Source organism: Varanus komodoensis, unplaced genomic scaffold (genome assembly GCF_004798865.1).
Source record: "Varanus komodoensis strain SLA01 unplaced genomic scaffold, ASM479886v1 scaffold38, whole genome shotgun sequence".
NCBI classification, from domain to species: Eukaryota; Metazoa; Chordata; class Lepidosauria; order Squamata; family Varanidae; genus Varanus; species Varanus komodoensis.
The window spans coordinates 5241545-5252417 of record NW_025335909.1 but is presented as its reverse complement, the minus strand read 5'-3'; the positions used below and the strand labels follow the sequence as shown (position 1 = coordinate 5252417).

The window sequence follows — 10873 nt, the reverse complement described above, 5'->3', positions numbered from 1 at the left end:
ATTAGGGTTAGGGGTGTGCACCAGGGTAGGGTTAGGGTTAGGTAAACGAGGTGTCCTGGCATGGTTTTGATGGTTGGAATGTGTTTAGAATGGGAAGAAATGATGAGACGTGCAGAAAAAGCTACTCAGGGAAGGCTTTTTCAAAAATACATTATTTTCAATGGAACGTGAGGCCTTATTAGGGTTAGGTTGAATTTTTTTTTTTTTTAGGTTGAAATTTTTTATTTAAATAAAAACATGCTGCAAAGGTACAAAAAGGGCCAAAAATTGCAACATTACAAAAATAGAAAGTACCCCATCCGTTATTTACATCCTTTCAAAATGCCAAATGTACACACATTTACAAGATCCCAGGCTTTACACATCAGATGTACAAAAATAACTTTGTATAGACTTTTCCTTATTAGGGTTGGGGTATGCACCAGGGTAGGGTTAGGGTTAGCAAAACGAGGTGTCCTGGCATGGTTTTGATGGTTGGAATGTGCTTAGAATGGGCAGAGAGGATGAGCTGTGCAGAAAAAGCTATTCAGGGAAGGCTTTTTCAAAATTGCAGTATTTTCAATGGCACTTTTGCCCTCTCTTAGGCTGAGGGGTGTGCACCAGGGTAGGGTTAGGGTTAGCAAAATGAGGTGTCCTGGCATGGTTTTGATGGTTGGAATGTGCTTAGAGTGGGCAGAAATGATGAGCTGCGCAGAAAAAGCTGCTCGGGGAAGGCTTTTTCAAAATAGCATTATTTTCAATGGAACTTCTGCCCTTATTAGGGTTAGGGGTGTGCACCAGGGTAGGGTTAGGGTTAGGAAAACGAGGTGTCCTGGCACGGTTTTGATGGTTGGAATGAGCTTAGAATGGGCAGAGAGGATGTGCTGTGCAGAAAAATCTACTCGGCGAAGGCTTTTAAAATATAAGAATTTTCAATGGCACATTTGCCCTCTATTAGGGTTAGGGGTGTGTCTGAGGGCAGTTCTAGGGCAGTGGTCATGTACCTATGGCACATGTGCCACAGCTAGCTTGCAGGGCCCTCTCTTTTGGTATGCGAGCCATGTGCTCCCCGCATCGCCCCAGCAACAGCGCATCAGTTAACAGCGCACTTCTGGCGCATGCTTGGAAAGAGTAGCGGTGCCAAGCAATGATGTCATGTGCTGCACTCATTAGCTGCGGCTCCTCGCAACTTTTACATGTCCAGTCAGGGATCTGCCAAGGTTGTATATATGTTTGCTTGAGCGGGTGTGGATTTTCTTCCTAAACTAAAACCTCAGTTTTCAGGTTTTATTGCAGTGTTGGCACTTTGTGATAAATAAGTGTCTTTTTGGTTCCAGTGTTGGCACTCGGTCTCTTCATGTTTTGCCATCACTGCTGTATTGTCTTCAGCCTTGGTAGGCCACCTAAGGCGTGTGGGCACCCATGTATTCCCCAGATACCTTCCTTGGATCCCACCAAGCCATTCTACTCCTCCCATTGTTTCAAAGTATGTTTTCTTTCTTGTGCAACCTGGGAGCCTTCTGTGACCAAATTCTAACTTCCCCATGGATGCCACCAGGCAGACTACATGTTCTGTGTGATGAGCCATATAAGCCATTTTGTGATCGTGCCTATGACAGTCCCTCAAATTTCTAGAGGTGTCCATTCTTTCAAAGGTTATTTCTCAGTAGCACATGACCCAGTCTACTCATTTCTAAGGAATTGCCCTCAACCCAATCATGAAACCTAGAAACATGGGCATCCATATTTTCATTTCAGTGCAATAGTGAAGTTTCAAATGACAATTCCATGTTACTGTACTTGATCGGTGAAGGAAGTAGTAGTCATGTCATCCCAGTTATTTCATTTTGTTTTTTAAAAGAGCTGGCTTCCAATAAGGGGAAAAGTACCTTTCCAATTTCTTAAAAAGAGGAGGAATCATTTTCTGAGGTTATCGGTTTCTTGGGCATCATGATGGGACTTGAAGCTGCCCATCCAGCCTGCCTGGTAATCTCTGCTAGTAGTGCCCTTGCAAGCTATTTTGTGCAAGATTAACGTATTGCAAGATTTCCCCAGACATTTATGACACCTTTAGGAATCGCTATGACAACGACTTTATCTCACTGAGCCACTTCATCCTATCCACATCTTTCTTAATGATTTATATCTTTGGGAGAGGATCACTTCTCCTCCCCTCTTTTTTAAAAAATTCCCTCCCACTTGTACTCGGCCTGGTAATAAATGAGAAAACTCAATGGTCTGTAAATTACAACATTGATTAAAGGAGTGATTACTGATATAACTCTTAAATTGACTATGCTAATGCACGCTTGTATTTCAGGACAGTATTTACATGCTAATGATAAATCCACTGCAGCGTTGGTAGGGGGTGGAAGGAGGAGGGGCAGGGGTGGGAATGGAAACGCTCGATAGCCTTACATGAATTGTAAATGCTTATAAACAGATAATGGCTTATAGTGGAGGAGACTATTTTCCCTTGCTTTTCCCTTCTCTGAATCACCCTGTTGTGGCAATTTAGAATATCTGAAAAGCCGTAATGGGGAAGGCATAATGAGACTGCGCAAAACAAGAGACCCACAACAAAATATTGCAACGTATGGGATGTTGCAATCTTCGGGATGCTAGCCACTCTATTTTACTTGCATGCACACACACACACACACACACACACACACACACACACACACCCCATTTGTAGCCACCATTTGGTGTCCAGTGAGCATGCTCAGTCCTCAATGGATTTTGGGACAGCCTCCATTTAGGACTGCTGTTTCTAAACAAAGGAATTCTTTTTTTCCTACCGTTGATCCATAGTTTTGTATCTGTGATTGGCATTCAAACTTGCAAGTTGCTACCATCCTGTACCTAGGTTCTTCTCACCCAGAAATTTCTGTCTTCTCTTTCCTTCCAGGTTTCTGACCGGTGTGACTACGTTTTTGTCAATGGCAAGGAGATCAAAGGCAAGGTGAATGCACTTGTGAATTTCACCTACCAGTACCTGAGCGCTCCTCTGCAGGTCACCGTTTGGGTCCCACGCCTCCCTCTCCAGATTGACGTGTCAGACACAGAGCTGAGCCAAATAAAGGGATGGAGAGTTCCTGTGGTTTCAAACAAGAGGTGAGCCTTGTTGCTTCTGGTGACAAAAGTTCTCACAGGCCGGCTGTACCTGAGAGGGATGGTGCAGGCATTTCCTACCCTCTTCACAGCCCTCAGGGATGCACCCTCACACAGCTTACCTTTCCTGCTCTTCTCCCTCCCCACTCCTAGGAAAGGTCAGTGCATGGGAGATCAGCAGGGATGGGCAAAGGAGCACTAGGAACCTCCAAAAAGTCTCTTGCCACTCAGCTCAGCCCTGAGTCCTATCTGGATAAGCACTCGCTCTTTGCGAAGGGCAAGACTGGGCAAATGGAGCAGTGATCACATGCGAAGTTTGCCTGGACGTGAACACATGTTCTCCTCGGCACCCCTGTCTTCCTGAGTCTAAGGTGGGACTGATTCCGTGTGCAAGGGAAAAACAATTGGGCGCCTTAGGAACACTGCTCCAAGAGAACTGGAGAAGGTGCTCAGATGCGTTGGCCCTGGAACTCTAATGGCATGTGGGCCTCGTCTCCAAGGAAACAGAGAGCATCGCTTGCACATTGATGTGTCCCCATCCATGCAGCATTTCACATCCTCACACATCGGCTTTGTAGAGCACCTACCTGCTACCACATTGTCAGGAAGGACGATGACTATAAATGATTATCTTGCAGACCTACGCGTGACAGTGAGGATGAGGATGAAGATGAGCGGAAGGGGAGAGGCTGCACCCTGCAATACCAGCATGCCATGGTGCGCGTCCTTACTCAGTTTGTGGCTGAGGACAGCAGCCCATGGGGGCAGCTCACCTATCTGCTAGGTTCCGACTGGCAGTTTGATGTCACAGATTTGGTGACAGACTTCATGAAGCTTGCAGAGCCTCACGTGGCCCGGCTGCAAGGAGGGAAGGTTCTCATTGGACAGGAAGTCGGCATGACAATGGTCCAGGTCAGTCCACAATGTGAGGTCAGCGTTTAAGCTGTGATGGTTTATTTGATGTGGTAACTTGAAGGATGGCTTGGTCTCCAGGCAGGGCAAGAGTCTTCTGAAGGCCGTGATGGTTGCACGACACACACACACATGCACAGAGGGGCTGGCCAACCAGAAGGCCTAGTGAGAAGGTTGCCTCAGGTGGCAGGTGCAAGTTGGTGGCAGCAGGGAGTTGGAGGAGCGAGGGAGTACCCAGCAGCCTGCTCTACGTCCCCCCAAGCTAACCTGCTGCATTGGGATACAATGGAAGAGTCCGTTCCATTGTCAGTGTTGAAGAAACATTGCAACCAGCTTTTGTACATAGAATAGGAGGGGGCACCTTCTTGGTCTTTGCCCCAGATGGCAAATCTCTTGGGCTTCCAGTCTTTCTTTGTCCAAAAAACAAGGCAGAAACTTCCTTGGTGCTCAGAATTATTTTGGATTGTGGGCACATTCAGAGAATAGGCACACTGACTGTTCCACCTTACTCACCACCCAAAAGTGCCCAGGTATTTGGTTTCAAGGAATGCCACTGGGCACCTCCCGCCAGGCTTGCAAGCTTTCTTAATGCTCTTGTCCCTTCAGCCATTGGAGAGCCTTTCTTAATCACTCAGGAGCTGATCAGTGAATGGTAGCAAGGGAAAGTTTCCATTGGTCTCTGCCTGCAGTTGCAGAATTGTGCACCACTGAATCAGAGACATATTAGGATTCTGAGTGATTGATGTGTGAAGATATGCACAGAAGACCCCTAGTGCTCTTCGCATGCTCTTCCATTCAAGCTATGTCCTGTTCCAATAACATGTTCCTAAGTCAAGATCTCCAAGGAACAGACAACTCCTCTGTCAGCGGGACTTCTCATCTACCCTTTCATTTTGAGCTTCATTACAGCCATCCATCCCCATAATAGGTTCAGCACCATGGATAGGTCCTATGAAGCTCAAAATGTGGGCTGTTATGGATAAGGAACCTCACTGGTACAGGAAGGCCCAGCTACCTCTAATAGGACAGCAGAAAATAGCCTGGACTGTATTAAGGGTGTGAAAATACCAGATCATAGGAAGTATAGCAGAGCGGGGAGAACTGCTGCTCTTTTAGCCTTTTCCTCATGGTGTCCCCCAAAGGTGCTGTCTCCACTGTCCGACTCCATCTTGGCAGAGAAGACCGTGACAGTGTTGGATGACAAGGTGACCATCATGGACATGGGTGTGCAGCTGGTCGCTGGGCTGTCACTCTTCCTTCAGCCCAGTGCAGCGAGTAACCGGGCTGTTCTGGCGACTGTTGTTGCTCAGGAGTTGCTGTATACCCCCGAACAGGTATAGTAAGTGTATGTCCTCATCTGTCTTCTGCTCGCATGTGATATGATTCCACAACTAGGCAGAAAAGCTGCACGATTCCGCTCCTTGAGGAGCTTGGGTTTACATTGTGGGTGTTTCACTTCCGACATGGTGGATTCCAGAAGCTGGGGAAGTCGATGCGTTGGAGATTCCTTGATCTCACTGAGCTTCTGTGCAACAGCTGTCCTACTCCATGACAAGTTGAAGCCACACGGAATAGTAAGGCTTGCAGATCCCTGCTTAATTCACACAGGTTACAGAATTCAGACAATATGAGTTTCAGATCTCTGATGGAGACAGAACTGGGGCTCATCTCACCTGGGGCTCCTGAGCTTTTCTTACCGGAGATCCTCAAGATTAATCCCTTGGACCTTTTGCATCTCATGCAGGTGCTCTCTCACCAAGTTACTAATTTCATAAAGTGTTGACTCTGTTGCTGGAAAAGTTCTGCGTGGAAGCCATCCAAGGAGTGTTCCCCACACTCCTTCTCTCTCTCTCTTACACACACACACACACACACACACACACACACACACACACACACACACAATCAAGTTGCACTGTCATCACAATGGGAGGAGGAGGAGAGTGGCCAGCTGCAGCCCCCTCTGCCCTTGCCTCCAGGAAAAAGAAAGATTTGGTATGGAAGGGGTCATGGAGGAGGCCCTGGCAGCCCAGGTGTGAACCCAAAAGGAGGTGAATCAGGGGGCTCTGCAGGGGGCTGTATCCCTTCCCCGAGTCCCTGCACCTTTCCCTGATTGCCAGTCATTCAGCTCTGCTTTTTGCAGTCTCTCCTCACTCTGAAAGGACAAAGTGCCTCTGCTTTCGGAGAAGGAGGGAGGGGAAAGCCGCTAATGACAGACCCTGGGGCTTGGATCCTGGCAGCAGGAGACCTAAATGCAAATATACCCAGCCTCCTTTGGCTTTCCTCGCTGTGCTCTCTTGCCCTTGGCCCCAGTCCCCATCAAAAGGTTCACACCGAGAGCATCTATGAAATTGCATTCAGCTCTGTCTTTCAATCTTCCCCCTTTTCCCATCATTAGCCATCTTGGGTGAAGGGAAACGCACGGAGGGAGTGCGAGGGAGAGAGCAGAAGGAGTGCAGCCATTTCTTCCAGCTGGAAGGGCAAAGCGATTCACCTCCATTGCTCTGCTCTTCTGAGAACTGGCTGACAGAGGCAGGCGTGCCATTGGGCTCATTAGGAGACCAGTGTGCTGATCCTCCGCAATGTGTGGGGCAAGGAGGCTGAGTCAGCCAGGGAAAGCTTCCGAGAAGCAAGGCTGAAGTTGTAGCTTGTGCCACACAAGTTGCAGTGTCAAGGCGAGTCGGGGAAGAAGCTGGGGAAGGCTGATGAGAGTAGACCCCCCTTTAAGGCAGCGGAGGACGGATTGAAGCTGTTGAGCCAAAGGCGGCCCTCAGCCAAATGTCCAACCCTCCACCTGACCTCAAAAGCCTTATATAGGCAGGCAGTTCCGACTTCTGGCCAAACTTCTTGGTCCCTTGTTGGACAGTCCGCCAGGCAGTAAGAAACAGGGCCAGCGCGAGAGAAGAGAGGCCCACCCACTTCGGGCTCTCTTCCTGGTCCAGTCCGATCCCTGATGACAATGGGCCCTGGCAGGAGAGCCATCAGGGAGCTCAGCATATCTCAGAAAAGGTCGCGTGCCTCCATTTAAAGTCTTCCCACTGCTTTTCATAAAGTCAAGAACACCATGTGAGGAAATGAGTGTTTAGTTCTGCCAGTCTAGCAGCGACTAAAGTAGCAAATTTCATCAGTTGACCTCCTGCATCATACTGTTTTGCTAATGGGGACTTCTAACAGCGTGCAAGAAAGAATATTACAACAAGACAATTAAATCAAGGCCATTCATATATTGTTCTCAAGGAGAAGGCAATAGAATATTCTTGTTTTCCCCTCCTTGCTAGATGTGCAGTCTAATAGCTTTCATGATTATCATCCATGCTAATGTTTGTGAAGCTTGCAAAGAAAACTCTCATCTATTCTGGCGGTTATTATGATTTTTTTTAACATATTCTAGTTTTAAATTGAGTTTCATTTCCAAACTATTGTTATCTGGATCACAGAGCATATCAAAAATCTGAATAAGGAAATGAAAATTGATCTGTTAATAACCTGATGCCTCAGCTGAAATGCACGATCAAGAGGATCCAATCACACATTTTGCAAGAAAATGATGGTACAGGAGAAAAGTGTCATGCAGTTTTCACTGGGCTGCCCTGTATTTTCCATTTGGGTGTATGCCCCCATTAAACACAATCTCTCACTTTTGATTAAAAAAATGTATTTGGTGTAAGACTGGGTTAGGTCCAATATCCCTCCATGCTGGGTTTCTCTGCCCAGGGCATATTTGAAATGATAGCAACTACATTCAAACACTTGTGGGCGGACAAGCTATGGGTCAATATTTATTTATTAGCTTTGTATCCCACCCTTTTTTAAAGAACTCAGAGTGGTTTACACTGTTCTCCTGCTGCTGCTCTCAGTCTTATCCCCACAACAAGAACCTTGTGAGGTGGGTTGGTCTGAGAGCCCGTGACTGGGCCAAAGTCACCCAGTTGGCTCCGTGGTTGAGCAGGGACTCGAACCCAGGTCACCTGAGTCCCAGACCTGCACTCCTGACCACTGTACCACTCTGGCTTTTGTGTGAGGACATCAGTATCTACACCCCCATAGAGAAGGAAGATTATGATGGAAGGAAGGAGTTGCACATTTCTCACCTGGAATAAATAGGTCCAAGAAAGAGACAACAGGCTAGCTCCTCCCCCCCCCCACCCGCCCGCCACCCTTGTTAGTGGTAGCTAACAAATTAGGCAAGTCTTCCACCAGCAGAGTAGACTCCTTCTGAACCCAAAACCTGCCCTCACCATTAACGATTTCCCTTTTGATTTTAGGAAGCAGTGGTCAGCTCCTGGATTCAGTTCAGCGATGGCTCTGTGACTCCCCTGGATATTTATGACCCCAAAGACTTTTCCCTCTCTGCTTCATCACTTGATGAATCGGTCATTTCAGCCCATCAAAGCCCGGCAGCTGCATGGCCTGTGGTTGCAGCAGAAGGTGAAGGGCAGGGTGCACTGGTTAAAGTGGACATGATGATATCTGAAGCTTGCCAGAAGTCCAAAAGGAAAAGTGTCCTGGCGGTGTGTAATGGGAGCATCAAGGTGAAGTTTGGCCAGAATGATGCCGACACCCATAGTGTGGGTGACTACGATGCCGATGAGATTGAAAACCACGCGAGCGACCGGAGGCAGAAGGCGTTGGACCAGGAGCGGTACGGCCAAGATGGACGATACTATGGGAGTTCTGCTGAGCGAGAGGAAGGCACTGCCCGGAAAGCTGGCACCACGGCCAAGTCTACAGTTAGAGGTAAGATCTTGAAAAGCAGTCGGGATGGAGAAAAGCTGTCCGATGAGGGGCAGCTCCAGAACATCCCGATAGACTTCACCAACTTCCCAGCTCAGATTGACCTTCCCAAAAGCCATGGGGGCCTGGAGGAAAATGACCTGGTGCAGGCGCCCAGGGGCCTCAGCGACCTGGAGATCGGCATGTACGCCCTGCTTGGAGTCTTCTGCCTCGCCATTCTAGTCTTCCTGATCAACTGCGCCACTTTCACCTTGAAATACCGGCACAAGCAAGTGCCGGTGGAGGGACAGGCCTCCATGAGCCACTCGCACGACTGGGTGTGGCTTGGGAATGAGACCGAGCTGATGGAGAACCAGGTGGATCTCTCGCCCCGGCAAGACGAACGCACAACCAACGTTGACCGAGGGATGGGTCTGGAGGAGAGCAACCAACTCCTCAATGGCAGCACGCCAAAAAGCATTCAGAGACAAATCCACCGGTTGGCTGACTCAGGGAGCAAACCGGGGAGAGAGGCAAAGCTGGAGTCTTCTTTGCATTCCCCCACCTCCAAGCGAAAACGCGTCAAGTTCACCACGTTCACCACCATTCCTCCAGACGATGGTTGCCCCACCGTCAACTCCCTCCTGAATTGCAACGAAGATGACATTAAATGGGTGTGTCAAGATATGGACTTGGGGGAAACAGCAGAGATCAGAAAATACATGGAGAAGCTCAAAGACACAGTGTAGCTCCAGAGCTAGGTTTTTATGGGTTAGCAACTACACCTTGATGCCTTCAGTTGTCTTGGGACATGCAGAAGAAAGTTGGGTGGACGAGTGTGTGCTGGGAGGGGAGTGAACAGACTCAGCAATGAGGCAGATTTTTACGATCAGGGAGATGTCTTGGCAAAAGCGGTCCATGGTGGGCTGTTCTTCCTTTTCCCCACTCCAGATGGGATGTTCATGTGTCCAAATGAGAAGTCCAAAGGAGTGGCTTGCCTAATGTGATGAACTGGAGATTTTTTGAAGTTATGATTAGGGTGACAAAGACAATTAAACAGAAGGTACCAAAAGTATTCTTTTCTTTTTTTAAGGAAAAATAAAATAAAAAGATAGAACATTTCTTTATATTTCTAATAAAGCTAGCAAAATGTGAAGGTGAGGCTTACGAGGAGACTCTTGATAAAGCAGGGATCAGTCGTTTTCTGGTCCTGCAAATGGAGAGAGGGGATATGGTGTCTAGCAGAGAGGAGAGAAGAGCTGGTGTTAACTTTTCCTCTCTCTCTCTCTCTCTCTTTCTCTCTCTTTCTCTCTCATAATTGTGCCATGCACTGAATGCAGAACTTCCCCACTCAGCTCTTGGTTCCACACCAACTCTGCCTTTCAGAACTTTCTTTCAGAGTAACCAGTTTAGCGGGGTGGAGTTGAAAAGGAGTTGTCAACATATTCAGCATATCCAAATTGAAGAGTTTCTCTGCAGCAGAGGTGGGCAGACTTCAAACTTGCAGGATCAACTTTTTTCTTCTCTTACTAGGATGCCCAAGACCCACCAATCCAGAACCTGGTGTGAAAAAGAGTTCTGAGCCCAGGAATGTGTTTTGAGGACCAAAATCTAACAGAATTAGTCCTCCAACACAAAAATCCATTCCCAGTTACACCAATTTCACTTTTTTCCAGTAAATTCATATACAGGAGACTCATTTGGCAGAAGTCAGAGATTTTTGCCATTCTACTGAAAATTACCCAAAAGTCTATCAGTAGATCTAACTCTTCCTTCTGCCCACTCCTGCTTACGGACCAAAAGTAATATCCCTCCCCCCCCCACAAAAAAAAATTATGTACATAAAGAGAAAATCATAATATTGGAAAAACTCAGAGGACTAGCATTTGAACAAAGAGCTTCGACACTTTGAAATACACAAATTTCATCAAGCTCACGGATGGCCTGCTATTGATGGGCATTGGCGTCTAAAAGATCTGGAGGCCGTCCACACTGGGGAAAGCTGTAAAGTTGACGACAAAAAGGAAGAATGGACAGTCCCAGTTCTTTCTTCAACCTTGGCCCATATCTACACATACTTTCTCCACTCCCCCTACTTCCCAGTCACTTCTGGTCTCTCGGGAGAATGACACCTTAGGTTCAGCAAAATGGTGCT

At 47.5% G+C, this 10873-nt stretch overlaps 1 protein-coding gene across 1 annotated transcript in view; it reads left to right on the top strand.

Annotated features, from left to right (window-relative positions):
- The window catches only part of TMEM132C (transmembrane protein 132C), a 105095-nt gene extending 95628 nt beyond the window's left edge, over positions 1-9467 (top strand). Inside the window, exons 6-9 of the mRNA XM_044440944.1 lie at positions 2891-3096; positions 3732-4005; positions 5148-5339; positions 8271-9467. Of these exons, the coding sequence (XP_044296879.1) occupies positions 2891-3096; positions 3732-4005; positions 5148-5339; positions 8271-9467 (1869 nt within the window). The remainder of the gene's footprint in view (positions 1-2890; positions 3097-3731; positions 4006-5147; positions 5340-8270) is intronic.
- Positions 9468-10873: the final 1406 nt, after the last annotated feature.